Below are 17,557 nucleotides of genomic sequence, written 5' to 3' on the forward strand. Positions count from 1 at the left end.
AGGTGGCTTCCTCAGGTGTGAGCCAGCTGAGAGCTTGGCCCTACCCACCAGTATAGAATGGGGGGCACAGGATCTCTTAGACATCTTCCCAGAGGAGGGTCCCCATGGCCTCAGGAGGTGGCTTTCTGCAGGCATGAGCTGCCTGGGAGCTGTTCCCCCTCCCCAAATATAGAGTAGGGATAGCTGGGTCTCTGAGTTGTCTACCCCCTATACTTGCCCCACCTCCTCAGCATCAGCTCCACTTCCTCAGCATCAGCCCCCTCACTCAGTCAGCCTATTGGGCAGCTGGTTGCAAGGGCTGGTCCCCATGACTTCAGGAGTTGGTTTCTCTAGGCTCCATCCAGCTGGAAGCCACCATCCCCCCAAAGCCCCTCTGTCCAGTGCTGGAGAGGGGTGTGTGGCACATTGTTACAATGTGAGTAAGGCAAAGCAGAGATTGGGGATCTGGGCACCAAGTCTGTGGGTGAGGGGAAGGCACCCCACAGGTCCCTAAAGGGTTCCAAAAGGTTCACCATCACTGAACTAGAATCACTTCCCAACCATAGTTTTCAAGGAATCCCCACGTTCCTCATGTCATTCCTTGAGAAAATCTGAATCCTAGCTACATTTTTCCTTAAAGTTCTTCCTGCATGAAATCATGGACATCAAAATGTGTACTTCATGCAACAGTTTTTCAGTGACAAGGCTTATGTTCCCTTCCTTCCCCTACTCTCCCCACAAAGGGCCAGAACTTTCATCCAGGATTCATTTTGTACCCCTGAAAACACCAGATCATGCCTGCCTCCCATGATTAGTTTATTCTAGTCTGGATTTATCTGGGTGATAAAAGTTTCAGCTTTGTAGAATAGACCCAGGTTATGAGCCCTGGGATGATGATTACAAGAGAAAAAAGTAGCTCCCAGGAGAGCTTTTTCTCCAATTTGGGTTGGAGGAGTGGCCAAGCAGTCCAGCATCTTTGTCAACAACATCCCAAATAGAACCGTGCAGAATTAGACAAACAGACAATTGAAGTACAAAATAAATGTGGTTTTACAAATATTACACAACAGTAATAAAAATGAATTTTGATTTTGTTTCTATTAAGTCCATATTTGCTTGAGAATCAGTGCTAGATTAGAAAGATATTACTTTAAGGACTTAACTCTTAAAAATAAAAATGTTTGCTTTTGGGGGGCAATCAGTGAAGGTGTTGTTTTTCAGAGTATCCATCTTTCTGAAAAGGAAAGAGAAGCATATGAGGAGCGCCTGACCCAAGTAGAAATCCAAGGAATCATTAATAAAATCAACAGTAAGTGATGTCACTTAATGAAAGAAGTGCCTCATATGTGCTAGCTGATAGTCTGAAATAGAGGAAAGTTGAAAATGAATGTCTTGCCCAATTGTATTTTCTCAATAAAAAGTAATATAGAAAAGGTTGCTATTGTTAATGAGAGTAGATGGGTATCTTGCTATTTTTCTACATTAAGCATTTAAGTGTCTATAGAGATTTTTGCTCCACAACTTTTAAAATCCCTCATTAGTCAATACAATCTTTTAGTAGTTAGTTTTATCATGCCACTTCTACTACTTATCTACATGGGGAAATTCAATTTTGTTGTGTTTTCTACTCATTTTTAAAATTCTGAATCTTTTTATTGACTTAATGAATCAAACTTTATTATTTTTACTATATTTGGGCTTTGAATTTTTCCTGAATTTCTGTTGGTTTTTCTGTTTTGAAACTTTTGACCTCATGATTTGAACTCAAATCATTTTTGGATGGAGAAAGAACCTACAGATCTTTTCCCAGTGGTATGTTATGGTGTTCTACTGGGAAAGTGAGAGCTTTTCCTTTGTTTGGTTTAGCCACCTGCCTTCCCACTCCCAAAATGTCAAAGTGTGTAAGAATTGTTTTCTTTCAGCCTGCTTGACTTTAGTCCAAGTCAGTGAGACTGTTGATGGCAAGAGGAAGGAGAGCTCATGCCAGGTTTGCATCCTCCAGTCCTGAATCCTTCTGGATTTGTGCAGCTAAATTCCTCAGGGCACCTTATAGAGTGGTGAAACTCTTAAGGAACATAAACTCAGTTAATTCAAATAAGCATACACTAGTTTGCATGTCTTCACCTGCATTTTTTCCTCCTTGCTAATACCAATCTGCTGTGGGGGTCCAGACTTCCACAGGGGATGGGGTCTTGGAGGTGGTTCGTTATTGGTTTCACAGGAAAAGCTGCTCCCCCTTGTTTGAGGATTGGCTTTATTTTATATCCTCATGATCACACATCTACTTGGCACACAATTGCATTCTCAACATTCATGTTTACATAGTTCCTAACAACAGATGAGAAGCCTAAGGAGATAGTCAACAAAAATATTGTTGCCAAGGGCAGGGTCAGAGGGTGGAATCAACATGATCCAGATTTAGGTTGAGTAATTCTGAGCACAGATTTGCCAGAATTTTTATGCCTAGAAAAGAGGGTCCTATCTAAGTGGGTACATAAGAATCCTTAGGTTTAACTTAACTTTGTAAGTGGGATCAAGCTTATTGCTCTCATGTATTCTTTCTAGGTCTAAATAAGAATAATAAGGGGATGTTAATAGGAAAAGTCATTCAGGGGGGTTAAATGGGTGTCTCATCTTTACTGGGGGCTGCTTTTCAGTCCCCAGTTTCCACGTGTGACCATGTCAAACAGCATGGTCTTTGATGGCTCCTGGCACAAATTATTTCACTCTGAACACCAGTAGAGACAGTTTGGAATTTTATTTGGACTTGATCCAAGTGAATGTAAATTGCCCATGTATCCTAGAGCAAATCCCAGTGTACCCTTAATGCTGCCTTTGGATGAGTCTTGAGGACTTATATTTTGGTTTTTCATTGTTTAAAAGCCCAAGATTAATGCATGTGGGTCAACATCACTGAAATCCTACTTATTCAAATGGTACTTTAATGGTGCCTTGCCAAAGTTCAGATATCATTAAGATGAAGGATATTTGTTTATAATTCCATATTGTTGATTATAAAAAGAAAACAACTGCCATATGAAGAAAGGTAATCTAGGAATATAGAATGTTTTGTGAGCTTCTGGGGAAACATGCTCATTTTTTTCCTGAGACAGTACTTCAATTTGGGCACGTTGATGCTTTTTGTTTTATTCCAACCAAATGGGTTTTGAAAATATTAGTCACTTAAAAAACATAATTTGAAGTTTCTCTTTCTGATCCCTTAGGAAATTGAGTATTTCATTATGTTTTGACAAAAATGAAACAAAGGAATAAAGTAGTGTGCTGATGAAGAATTTGAGAATCAGAAGTGTAGCGAGTAAAGTCTTATAGCTTTTTACTTTCACTTATTTTTAAAGCGTTAAAGCTACTATTTCTTTCCTTGATCAGATTTTCTTTGGATTTTGAAAGAAAATGCATCATGTCTACAAAATTTCCCAGATAGTTTAAGTTCTTAAATTGACTGGCTGACAATTTGTTTCTAGTTGACTATGCATTTCCCCCCTTTTTAATTTGGAAAGGTATTCATGACTCAGAGTAATAATTTTTGGTTAATAATGATCATATGTACATTAAAGTATTGCACAAGTTGTATGAATTTATAGATTTAATAGAGAAAATAATTTTCTTCTGAAACCCTTTATCACTCCTCATTTGAAAACATATAGTTCATCAGGACCAAAATTTGATTTTGAAAAACAATTGTCAAGCCTCATTATGGACAGTGAATAATAATCAACTTAAACATTTTACAATGTAGCTATTGTTTAACTTAAGAGAGAATGTTTTGTTTTTTAAATAGAAATTTAAGGAGTTTTCAGTTTCTAGCAGAATATAGTAACTGTTTAACTGACAGTCTTTTGTGTACCTCTGAAATATTCTATTTGCCAAAGTTTGAACTGCGTTTATATAACTTGGTAGCATGACACTCGTGTTCTCTTTGTTTTCTCTGCTCTGTTTTTCCTATATTATAAGGCAAGAGAAAGCAGTGTTGGCATTTCTGAGGGAGAAGGACATACATCATTATATTTTCATGCAGATCAGGAATACTCAATAATGATTGACTTGATCCTGTGTGGATCAATTATTTTTTATGTTGTATAGTGTTTGCAAAAGACATAATTCTCCATTCAAAGAATTAGAAATAATTTAAATTTACTCCATGATTAGTCTCTTATATCAAGGTGTGGAAATAGCCAATGATCATGACCTGGCCTTCTTCTGATATCATTTTATTTGACAGCTACCTTCGGATAGTAATGGAGTGTTCATCTTTCCTGAGTCTTTGTTTGAAGGAAAGAGTAACTTTTGCCCATGGGATGGATGCAGACTTGGCATAAGCATTTCCTGAACTTGAGTAATGTCAGATGAGGGAATGGCTTATAGATGATGTGTATAAGATCGTTTTGGATGTCTCTAAAAAGGAGATAATTTTTCATCTGTCAGGAATGGGTTATATGTAATCTTGGCTGTAATCTGGGCTTGTTAGCAAGAGGACAAGTGATGAAGAGATCTAAAGTTTCTCTGTTGAATTTTCTAAGTTCTGTCTGGATATCTGCTATAAAGGGATGGAGTCCTTTTTGGTCTTTTTACCTTAATTCCCCACAGTCACAAATCAGCAATCATTCTTCCCATTGTTTGACAGCTAATTCTATTCTCTCTTCCCTGAAAAGCATGCAAACTCCACATTTCCAAAATGTTCTTTCAGGAAACCTTAAAATCAACTTATTTGTAACACATTGGATTTTCTGCCTGGTCTCCAGGTCAAAGAAGCTAATGACTATGTTTGATGATTCTTTCACTTTGAAAAACTATGAATGAGCTTTTATGCCTTCATGGGCATATTCATGTTCCAATAAATCTAAAGAAGTTGACACAATTAAGTCACATACATCTTAAGTTATAGCGACCCTTGTTTTGAAATGTGTGCAAGTGGCATAAAAATTGTGAAAATATACAAATCTTAATTTTTAGTTGAAAATGACACTTTGTAGAACCCAGAGACATGAGAGGAAAGTGTCCTGCAAAATGACTATTGCTAGTCAGGCCACATGCTTACATTGACACTTACTATGTGCCAGGTTGCTTGATCAGCACTTGAAACATGAAAAAAAAGGCAAAAGCATGTTTATAGCTATGTTTGTAATTGGCAAAACATGTATTGAACACCTATTAAATCCTACTAATATTTAGATATTTAGATGACTTGGTCCTTGTGGTCTCAAATGATTTATGTAATTAATTAAATTAATAGTTTAATGGGGTTACGGGAGAAAAGTAGAGAAACATATCAAATGATACCAAACATATTGAATGATACCAAATTAAGAGGTAAATCAGAAAATAGAGATGGTATTCCTGTTCAGTTTCAGAGGACTAACATTCTTTTTTTTTTTTAAATCCTTACCTTCCGTCTTGGAATCAATACCATGTATTGGCTCCAAGGCAGAAGAGTGGTAAGGGCTAGGCAATGGGGATCAAGTGACTTGCCTAGGGTCACACAGCTGGGAAGTGTCTGAGGCCAGATTTGAACCTAGGACCTCCCATCTTTAGCCTTGGCTCTCAATCCACTGAGCTAATCAGCTGCACCCAGAGGCCTAAGATTCTTAAAGGCTAGAAGAGTCAGGTTTGGTTCTGTGTACAAGATGAAACACAAGACTGGACATTGAAAGAGAAGTGCCTGCAATATATAGTCTAGGAACTTTTGCTTTGAATTACTTATTCAGATTATAAAAATAGACCGGTCAGCTGTGAAATGGGCACATAAATACAAAGTCATTTGTCCAAATCAGAATAAACAATGAAACTGTAAAGAGAGAAGCATATATTTGATATGAGAGAAAATATAAATTATTTTAAAGTTAAAATTTAGATATATAAAAAGAGTAGATACCTTTCAAAATGTTTTGATTATCTGCACACTGAAAAACAAAGTTTGCTACAACTAAAGTATCTATCTTTGAAAATTAACTACAAGATGGAACCCTTTTTAAGTACCTGTTCCAGTATACCTTTGGCAAGCTAAAAGGATATATGGCATTAGCTGATCTATGAGTCATGTTGAAAATTGAGACCTTCCATGCCTAGTACCAACTAGTATGGTCTAGCCACAAAGACTAGGCCGATTCTCCCCCTAAGTAGTGATCTTTTTTTTTTCTGAAATAATTATTTTTTTATTTTTATTTTTTTATTTTATTTAGTCAATTTAGAAAATTATTTCTTGGTTACTAGAATTATATTCTATCCCTTCCTCCTCTGCCCCCACCCTTCCTTTAGCCCACATGCGATTCCATAGAGTATTACATGTGTCCTTGATCAGAACCTAATTCCATGTTGTTGATGTTTGCACTGGAATGTTCATTTAGAGTCTATATCCCATCATATCCCCTCGACCAATGTAGTCAAGCAGTTGTTTTTCTTTGATGTTTCTACACCCACAGTTTTTCTTCTGAATGTGGATAGCATTCTTTTAAATAGATCCCTCCAGGTTATTCAGGATCACTGCATTGCCACTAATGGAGAAGTCTGTTAAATTTGATTGTACCACAGTGTATCATAAGTCTCTGTGTACAATGTTCTCCTGCTTCTGCTCCTCTCACTCTGCATCAATTCCTGGAGGTCATTCCAGTTCACATGGAATTCCTTTGAACACAATAGTATTCTATCACCAACATATACCACAATTTGTTCAGCCATTCCCCAACTGAAGGGCATCCCCTCATTTTCCAATTTTTTGCCACCACAAAAGAGTGCAGCTATTTTTGTACATCTCTTTTTCCTTATTATCTTTGGGGTACAAACCCAGCAGTGGTATGACAGGATACAAGGGCAGACAGTCTTTTATCGACCTTTGGGCATAGTTCCAAATTGCCCTCCAGAATGGTTGGATTAATTCACAACTCCACCAGCAATGCATTAATGTCCTGACTTTGCCACATCCCCTCCAGCATTCATTACTTTCCTTTGCTATCATGTTAGCCAATCTGCTAGGTGTGAGGTGATATCTCAGAGTTCTTTTGATTTGCATCTCTCTGATTATAAGAGATTTAGAACACTTTTTCATGTGCTTATTTAATAGTTTTGATTTCTTTTTTGATTTTCTAAAATTGCCTATTGTTAGATTAGTTTCTCTACTAAAAGTATTGCATTTTATGAGGTTTATTAAAGATTATTAGAAATCAAGGAAATAAGAAAATACAAAATAAGAAAAGCATTTGTCTAGGGCTGATGAGCCCATTAACAATTCACTTACATCTTGCATGCCGAGTAGAAAGACACGTGTGCTTAGAAGTGGAAGAAGTGAGTCTTGGGAGGCAGAGAGCCCCTTAAATACTAAATTGTATTCTTGCCCAGGTGGAGACCCATGTGAGATTATAGGGAATTCTGGGAAGTACCAAGGACTTCTAGGGATTGAAGTCTGGAGTTCAAATCTCCATTTTTACACTATTCATGTCTGTTACCCATTTATCAATTGAAGACTGGCTTAATTTTTTGTACAATTGATTTAGCTCTTTATAAATTTGAGTAGTTAGACCGTTGTCAGAGGTTTTTGTTATGAAAATTGTTTCCCAATTTCTTACTTCCCTTCTAATTTTGTTTGCATTGGCTTTGTTTGTACAAAAACTTTTTAATGTGAGGTAAACAAAATTAGTGATTTTACATTTTGTGATTTTTTCTAGCTCTTGCTTGGTTTTAAAATCTTTCCTTTCCCAAAGATCTGACATGTATACTATTCTGTGTTCAACTAATTCACTTATAGTTTCCTTCTTTATGTTCAAGTCATTTACCCATACTGAGTTTATCTTGGTGTAGGGTGTGAGATGTTGATCCAAAAATAATCTCTCCCATACTGTCTTCCAATTTCCCCAACAGTTTTTATCAAATAGTAGATTTTTGACCCCAAAGCTGGGGTCTTTGGGCTTATCATAGACTGTCTTGCTGAGGTGATCCTCCTTTCTGTCTCTTAGCCAGTACCATATTGTTTTGATGACCACTGCTTTATAGTATAGTTTGAGATCTGGCACTGCAAGGCCACCTTCCTTTGCATTTTTTTCATTATTTCCCTTGATATCCTTGATCTTTTGTTCTTCCAAATGAACTTTGTTAAGATTTTTTCTTATTCAGTAAAAAAAAAAAGTTTTTTGGTAGTTTGATGGGTATGGCACTAAATAAGTAAATAAGTTTGGGTAGGATAGTCATTTTTATTATGTTAGCTCATCCTACCCATGAGCAGTTAATGTTTTTCCAGTTGTTTAGATCTAGTTTTAATTGCGTGGAAAGTGTTTTGTAGTTGTGTTCATATAGTTCCTGTGTTTGTCTTGGCAGAAGTATTTTATATTGTCTAGGGTGATTTTAAATAGAATTTCTATTTCTAATTCTTGCTGATGAGATGTGTTGGACATATATAGAAATTCTGATGATGTGGGTTTATTTTGTATCCTGCAACTTAGCTAAAGTTGTTGATTATTTCGACTAGCTTTTTGGTTAATTCTCTAGTATTCTTTAAGTAGACCATCATATCATCTGCAGAGAGTGATAGCTTGGTCTCCTCATTGCCTATTTTAATACCTTCAATTTCTTTTTCTTCCCTAATTGCTACTGCTAGTGTTTCTAGTACAGTGTTAAGTAATATAGGTGATATGGGCATCCTGGTTTCACTCCTGATCTTATTGGGAAGGCTTCTAGTTTATCCCCATTGTAGATGATGTTTGCTGATGGTTTTAGATATATACTGTTTATTATTTTTAGGAAAGTCCCTTCAATTCCTATGCTTTCTAGTGTCTTCAACAGGAATGGATTGTATTTTGTCAAAGGCTTTTCTGCATCTATTAAGATAATCATGTGATTTTTTTGTTGGTTTGCTTGTTGATATGGTCAATTATGTGGATAGTTTTCCTAATAATGAACCAGCCTTGCATTCCTGGTATAAATCCCACCTGATCATAATGAGTAGTCCTGGTGATCACTTGCTGGAGTCTTTTTGATAGTATCCTATTTAAGATTTTTGCATCTATATTCATTAAGGAGATTGATCTGTAGTTTTCTTTCTCTGTTTTTGATCTGCCTGGCTTTGGAATCAGTACCATATTTGTGTCCTAAAAGGAATTTGGTAGAACTTCTTCTTTGCTTATTCTGTCAAATAGTTTGTATAATATTGGGATGAGTTGTTCTTTGAATGTTTGATAGAATTCACTTGTGAATCCATCAGGAGGTGGTGATTTTTTCTTAGGGAGTTCTTTGATGGCTTGTTCAATTTCTTTTTCTGATATGGGGTTGTTTAGGTAGTCCATTTCTTCCTCTGTTAGTATAGGCAATTTATATTTTTGTAAGTATTCATTCATATCACCTAGATTGCCATATTTGTTGCCATACAATTGGGCAAAATACTTTTTAATGATTGCCTTAATTTCCTCTTAATTAATTAATCTTCATTTTCATCTATGATACTGTTACTTTGGTTTTCTTGTTTTCCTTTTTTAAATTAGATTGACCAGTACTTTGTCTATTTTGTTTGTTTTTCCAAAATACCAACTTCTAGTCTTATTTATTAGTTCAATAGTTCTTTCCCTTTCCATTTTATTAATTTCTCCCTTAACTTTAGTATCTCTAATTTAGTTTTCATCTGGAGATTTTTGTTTTGTTTGCTTTCAAGTTTTTTGATTTGCACGTCCAATTCATTGACCTCTGCCCTCCCTAATTTGTTAATATATGAACTCAATGATATAAATTTCCCCCTGAGTACTGCTTTGGCTGCATCCCATAGATTTTGAAAGGATGTCTCATCATTGTCATTCTCTTCAATAAAATTATTGTTTCTTTGATTTGTTCTCTAACTGATTTTGGAGAATCATATTATTTAATTTCCAATTAATTTTTGATTTGCCTCTCCCTTACTGATCATTATTTTTATTGTATTATGATCTGAAAAGGTTGCATTTATTATTTCTGCTTTTCTGCATTTGTTTGCCATGTTTTTATGCCCTAGTACATAGACAATCTTTGTGAATGTACTATGTGCTGCTGAAAAGAAGGTGTATTCCTTTTTTCCCCCTATTTATTTTTCTCCATATATTCATTAACTCTGTTTTTTCTTAGATTTCATTCACCTCTCTTACCTCTTTCTTATTTATGTTTTATTTGATTTATCTAAATTTGATAATGGTACGGTCAGCTCTCCCACTAGTATAATTTTATTATCTATTTCTTCCTTCAACTCCAGTAGTTTCTCCTTTAGAAATTTGGATGCTATACCATTTGGTGCATACATGTTGATAACTGATATTTCCTCATTGTCTATACTGCCTTTTATCAGAATGTAGTTACCTTCCCTATCCCTTTTAATCAGATCTATTTTTCCTTTGGTTTTGTCAGATGTCATGATTGCAAATCCTGCCTTCTTTCTTTCAGTTGAGGCACAATAGGTTTTGATCCAACCTTTAATTCTAAACTTGTGAGTGTCTACCCACCTCAAATGTGTTTCTTGCAGACAACATTTGGTAGGATTTTGATTTCTAATCCACTCTCCTATTTGTTTTCGTTTTATGGGTGAGTTCATCCCATTCACTTTCAAAGTTATAATTGCCACTTCTGTATTTCCCAGCATTTTGATATTCTCTCCTACTTTTGTCCTTTCTTCTTTTGCTATATCCTTTTAAACAAGTGTTTTACTTTTGATCAGTCCCCCTAATCCCCACCCTTACTAAGCTTCCCTTTCTGCCCCTTCTCTTTTTGTCCCTTTTTATTTTTCTAGGGTCTGTTAAGTTCTGTCCCCCATCTCTTTCCCCCTTCCTTTTTGTACTCTTAGCCCCCTCCCCCCCCTTAGTTTTCCCTTCTCACTTTCCCTGTAGGGTAAGGTAGAATTCAATACCCCCATTGGATCTAGATGCTCTTCCCTCTCAGAACTAATTTCACTGAGAGTAAGGTTCAAGTATTACCTATTAGCACTCACTTCCTCTCCTTCTTATAAGAGTATTCTTCCCCTCCCCTTCCCATGTGTATCTTTGTGTGATAATGATTATCCTATTTTATTTTTTCAAGTATTTCTTGGTGCCATCTTAGATTCCCTCTTCCCTTTTCTTTTTTTTGCATATCATTTTATAGCACTTATTATCCCAATCTCTTCCTCTGAATGAGTCCTCTAATTATTATAATAGTGAATATAATTTTTGAGAGTTACAAATAACATTTTCCCCATATACTAATATAAATAATTTGATCTTATTGAAGCCCTTAAAGGAGAAAGTTTGAATAAAATATTTCCCCCCTTTTCCCTCTCTTTCTTATTTACCTTTTCATGTTTCTCTTGATCTTTGTGTTTGGATATCAAACTTTCCACTTAGTTGTGGTCTTTTCTTTACAAATACTTGGAAATCATCTATTTTGTTGAATGCCCATACTTTCCCCTGGAAATATATATAGTCAGTTTTGATGGACAGGTGATCTTTGATTAAAGACCCAATTTTTTGAATATCATATTACAAGTCTTGAGGTCCTTTAGTGTGGAAGCTGCCAGATCTTGTGTAATCCTGATTGGTTCTCCTTGATATCTGAATTGTCTCTTTTTGGTTTCTTGCAAAATTTTCTCCTTAGGTTTGAAGCACTTGAATTTGGCAATTACATTCATGGGAGTTGTCTTTTCAGGATTTAGTGTAGAGGGTGTTCTATGGACTCTTTCAATGTCTATTTCTCCCCCCTCCCTCTTGTTCAAGAATATCAGGGCAGTTTTCTTGGATAATTTCTTGTAGTATAATGTCAAGATTTCTGTTCATTTCTGGCTTTTCAGGTAGACCAATGATTCTTAAATTGTCTCTTCATGCTCTATTTTCCTAATCCATCATCTTTTCAGTGAGCTAGTTTATGTTTTCTTCTGTTTTTTCAGTCTTTTGACTTTGTTTCATCAATTCTTGCTGTTTTGCAAGGTCATTGGCTTCTAATTGCCTAATTTTGGTCTTTAAGGACTGATTTTCTGCTATAATCTTTTGATTTTCCTTTTTGGTTTCATCTATCCTGCTTTCAGTGGTTTCCAGCTGTTTCTCCAATTGGGAATTCTTGTCCTTTAAACTGTTATTTTCTTTTTGAACAATTTCCCACTTTTCTCACCAGAAAGCTTCCATCTTTTTGATAAACTCCAATTTAAATTCTTCAAGAGTTTGTGAACAATTTCCATTTTTTGGAAGGTTTTGGTGCATTTATTTGGATTTCCTCTTCTATTTCCTCTATAGCCTGGATTTTTCCTCCATAAAGATTATCCAGGGTCAACCCCTGTTTTTCTTGGTGTTGGGAAGTTGTTGTTCTTGGGCACTATTTGCCTTTAGTGTGGTGGTTTTTCCTTCCCTTTCAAGTTAGAAGTCTGAATGAGAGGGGGCAGCTGTGTTACTCAGTGGATTGAGAACCAGGCCTAGAGATGGGAGGTCCTCGGTTCAAATCTGGCCTCAGCCACTTCCTAGCTGTGTGACCCTGGGCAAGTCACTTGACTCCCACTGCCTAGCCCTTACCACTCTTCTGCCTTGGAGCCAATACACAGTATTGACTCCAAGATGGAAGGTAAGGTTTTAAAAAAAAAAAGAAGAAGTCTGAGTGATATGGGCAGGCTCTCTGTGTATGGAGCTAAGGAGCAAGAATTTTGGCTGAGGCCAGCTCTTGAGTCTCTGCACCTTCCACTGTTTGCTGCCCCTGCCAGTCCCCAAAGTCTGCACTCCCCAGCCTGCTGGGGCCTCAGGTCTAGGTACTCTCAGGGGTAGGTCCTTGGTGGTCTCAGTCATTTACAAAGGACCCAGAGGTGCCCTTCACTTCCTCCAGAGATGCCCCTCACTCACTCGCTGATTCTAGTGTGCGCTGGCTCTGACTCTGGCTCCATAGTTGGGGAGGGGGAGGGTGGATAAGCTTGTGTTTTGGTGGAAGCTTTTTCACCACCTTATGGTGTGTTAATGCCCAAATCCCACATACCTTCAATGCTGTGAGTGCCTTCATTTATATGAATTTTTGGGGGGAGGTGTTTTGAGATAGTCTGTATTGGTAGGTGGTGAGGAGAGGAAGAGTCCTGCTTCTACACTGCTACCATGTTTACCTGGAAGCCCCACTTTTGTGAAGAGTAGTGATCTTTAACCCCAATCACTGAGACACACAATGGGAAATAATACCAAGTAAATAAAATGATTTTCTATCATGGCATCCTTTTCCTTCAGGGCTTGTTGCTATTGATCAAATAAATGCTGTAATTCAAGAAGGTGATCCCAGTAACACCATGACTGCACTTATGAAACCTGAGGCCCAGCTACCAACTGTTCATCCCTTTGCTGCTGTTATGTATCAGGATGAACTGTTCAAACTACAGAATCAGAATTCTTTGGTAAGTCCAGATGGACTCTGGCTGCCTAATTGTCTCAGAGTGGAGTATTTAGTTGGAAGAGCAGAATCATCTTGAAAAATGAGATGTTGCTCTGAAATCATTTTACATGATCTCAGAAGGGGAAGAAACCTCATGAGACATTCATGCCATTCATAGAATTTACTTGCTCTTTATTTAAAGTAATGATTCCCTAGAAAGCATAGGCACTATGTTGTCTGAACTCCAATTACATGTGTTCCTGTGGATGGAGTATTGGACTGGGAGTCATGCAAATAGTGTGGTCTCAGACCCTTCATGGCTGGGTGATCACGAGCAAACAGCTTAATCCCAGTGGCCTAGCCCTTACTTACCACTTTTTTGCCTTGGAATCTTTACTTAGCATTGATTCTAAGACAGAACGTAAGGGATTTAAAAAATAGACTGAAATGGAACAGTCAGGAAAGGAGGAGGAAAACTGGAAAAGGTCAATACCATGAAAGATTAAGGCTGTGTAACCTTATTTACGTTACTGAACCCTCCTTGCCTAGCCCTTACCATTCTTTTACCTTGGAACTAATGCACAGTATTGATTTTAAAACAAATGGTAATGTATTAAAAAAAATGGTTTCTTAACCTTAAAGTACTATATCTGAAATAATAGCACTGTTCTATCTCACATTATTCCATGTGGCCCTCATAATCAGTTTGTATAAATATCAGCTGTTGGTATTATTATGGACTATACTGTTATTCCTTATTATCCATCCTTGTTCTTCTTATCCACTGATATTCCTATTCATTTTGTTTTCTCAAGTTTTGTCCAAGGCACCCTTGACAGAAATATTCTTAATGATGGTTTTGTTTTTTTGTGTTTTTAAAAATAATACTTTGTTTAATGTTGCAAAAATTCTCATTGACATGTTTTCTTTTAGGACTATATCCCTTATGAGGAGCTATTCATGACAGTAGAAATATTGTCAGCTGTTGCTTTGCTTAACCAGGCATTGGAAACTGAGGATCTTGTTTTGACCCAGGATCGTCTCAGAAATCTTTCTATAGACTTGAATAACGTGGATGAAGAATACTTGGAATGGTAAGGGATCCTTCGTTCCTTTCAGCTCTTTGTAAATGGTATAGGTGAGATTCTGGAATCATTGGCTCCAGGGACCTGCAATCTCAAGGATGGAGTCCTTCCTGTCAAGCATCTTTTGTTTCTTGATCTTACTTAATCTAAGTGGTCATGAAGTACTAAGAATGCTCATGTATGTTGTCTTCACCTTATTTTCTTTTTTTTGAAAAGGTGGAATTGTTTTTATTCAATTGTGTGTGATGTAAGGGAAGCTGCCACCTTAATATATACATTTCATATCCTTTAATGTATAGTTGCTACCTGGGGCTTTATGCCAATTAATTGACGTCAGGTAACACGCTCAAGAAAAAGTCAGCAGGATTTGTGTTTGAATCCTCTATCTCCTTCATGAGCCAAAACAAGTTGAGCTTTCAGTGTCTAATGGAAGTTTCAGCATTTGAAGATCACCCACCCTAAGTCATCCCCATCCATCTTTCCCATAACCTGCTATATAAAGGGAAGAAGCAAACATTGAAAAGAAGAGGCTTCCTTTTGCTTTTTCCTAGGAACATATTAGAATAGGGTCCTAATGTAAAAGAGAATTCTTTATTCCCTTTTTCTATTTTGAGTTAAACTTTGTTTAACAACAGAAGTGCCCCTACTTAATACCTCACAAGATTGTGAAGATGGTATGAATTATCCTTTGTCTACATTTGAATTGAATCAACAAAAGCTTGAACACCCTACTTGGGACTCCATGGTGTAAGAATTGAAATAATATTTCTACCCAGATATATATTTTATAAAGTTTATTAAAAAGGGTAGACAATCATTCCTCTAAGTAACCTGACCACGTGTTGCCTGGCCTGCCAGTCCCTTCCTCTTTTTTCTTCACCTGCCTGCTCTACTGCTAAGTCCGTTCCAAGCAAGAAGCCCTGGTCAAATCCTCCCCCTCACTTTTAATTGATGTACAGCATGTTCAGGGATGCAAAACCTGGCACAACTCTATTATGTCTGCAATTATTCAGGAGGGGAGGGAATGGATGAACTTCCTTTGACAAAAATCCCCTGTGATCCTTTGGGAGACCCATCTTCCCAATGGATCATTTAAATATAAATATCTTATTACCCCCAAAACTTTATAGCTAAAAGTAAATACAATATTAGCATTTTTCTAAGAGGAAATTACAATAGTTTGAGGTGAGAATAAAATATAAAAACTGATTGATAGACACATTGACAAAATGCCAATTAGGGGCCAGTCCCCTTTGGCATAAGAGTTTACATTCAGAATAAGTATATTCAACCCTCCTCAGTTCAGGTCATTATATCCCAAAGTTCATTCTGGGTCTTTTGATGTGATATGTGGCTTCTTCAGGCATCTTTTCAGCATTTTCTCCAAAAGGATCTGCTTTTTTGATTTGGGTATTGGCAAGTTTATTTTCCTGAAATTTCTCCAAAAATTTTTAAACCTTGGATTTTTAGGATAATTCCACAATCTCCCCTGATGAGTGTGTTGAACAACACCGGAATCATATTGGGATACATGATTGAGTTAAGAGGCATATGAAACAATTGTCAAAAGAAAAAAACAAACCATCCCAAAAAATCCCCAAATAAAAAACAAAAATTAAATTCTGTATAAAAATAAGTACAGAAATGATAAAAAATAAAATAAAAATCTTACATGTATAAATTTTTGAGTAAAAAATAATGCTGTAACAGTTTCTTGAATTATAGCAAGGCTCTATTAAAGTGATTTATGTCCCAGAAGCCTGTTGGACAATAGCAGCAATACAGCACTTTTACCCATTTGTAGCCAGGACTACAGAAAATTGCCAAACTATAAGAGAGAAAGGACTAAGTTTCAAGCAGCAAATGGGAAAAATCATTCCCTGGTCTGTACTGTAACTGTCAGAGATAGAGGGAGTCAGGATGATAGTCAATCTCAGGTACTTGAGTCAGAATATTGCACATGAAGTGTGGTACAAGGCGTCCTGCATCTTAACATATGTCATGCTCCACAACCTCAATTCTCACACTAGGTTCAAGTCCTTCTGTATTGGCATAGAAGTTTAACAATCCTCCCTGGATTGGGTTTGGTCTTTTTTGACCTTGTGCTATTTGGCACTGCATAATTGCTCTTTGTTCCCTTCTCCTGGATTCAGACATAATATTTTAACAAAGTCTCATTACACTTATCAATGAATGGCAGGTTTGCATAGGCTGAAGATTTTGGGTTTGCACAATTAATAGGGCTAATAGATACTGTAAACTTATACTGTATGTAAACTTTATCCTTCAAGTAAAAAAAAAAACCATTAATACTGATTTTTTGTACTTCAAGTATCAGCAATGTTAGGTGGAAAATCAAATATCCTATTACAAACAAAGAGAAAAAAATAAAAAAAATAATAATTTCACAGTTTATATTGCATATGACAATGTGTTAGCTGAGCAGAGGCCCAACACAAAAGATGCTTACTCAGAAGTGAAATTTATATCCCTCTTAATTTGACCAGGATCCACAGTGTGAATGTACATAATTTTTTCACCAGTTAAAAGTCTTTTAAAAACAGTAGTGCAACAATTAATACAGATTCTAGAAAGTAATAAAATTCCCAGAATTGTAAGAGCGCATTTAAGGATAATTGCAGACAAACCCACTATCATTAGGATTCACATGAATTGTTGTATGACATTCAAAAATCTTTGAAATCATGAATATTTGTCATAAGTTCTACAGATTTAGCCAATCTTCAACCTTGGAATAGATATTTTTTGACAAAGTTTATTATCATTATTCAAAAATTTGGTAGGAGAGAAACCCCAAAAAGCTCTGTACTGGAGGCAGCTAAATAAGCAGTCAGAGGTGGGGATGCTCCCAGATATCTAAAAATCAATTCTGAAGACCTATTAAAATCAATTTAAATTATTAGATAAATAAATTCTCCAAAACTTGTATACAGATTGAAACCAATGTGATGGAGTCCGTCAATCATCATATATGTGACAATTAATGAAAACCAAAAAAAAAAAAGGAACAAAATGTTATTTTGGGGCTTTTGCAATGATATTCTTCAGTACAATCATAGGGGAGGTACAAATAAAGACAATGTAACAGAATATTTCAATTTTGATAACTTATGAAGTAGTTGACAGTGAATTACATACACCATGTAATT

At 36.3% G+C, this 17,557-nt stretch overlaps 1 protein-coding gene across 6 annotated transcripts in view; it reads left to right on the forward strand.

The window, feature by feature from the left end:
- LOC103102343 (ras GTPase-activating-like protein IQGAP2) overlaps nt 1–17,557 on the forward strand; it is a 124,340-nt gene that overhangs the window by 58,337 nt on the left and 48,446 nt on the right. For all 6 annotated transcript variants that reach the window (XM_056824769.1, XM_056824770.1, XM_056824768.1 and 3 more), the window contains 3 exons: nt 1,201–1,288; nt 13,161–13,324; nt 14,236–14,396. In XM_056824769.1, the coding sequence (XP_056680747.1) occupies nt 1,201–1,288; nt 13,161–13,324; nt 14,236–14,396 (413 nt within the window). The remainder of the gene's footprint in view (nt 1–1,200; nt 1,289–13,160; nt 13,325–14,235; nt 14,397–17,557) is intronic.

Source organism: Monodelphis domestica, chromosome 3, assembly GCF_027887165.1.
Source record: "Monodelphis domestica isolate mMonDom1 chromosome 3, mMonDom1.pri, whole genome shotgun sequence".
Lineage (NCBI taxonomy): Eukaryota > Metazoa > Chordata > Mammalia > Didelphimorphia > Didelphidae > Monodelphis > Monodelphis domestica.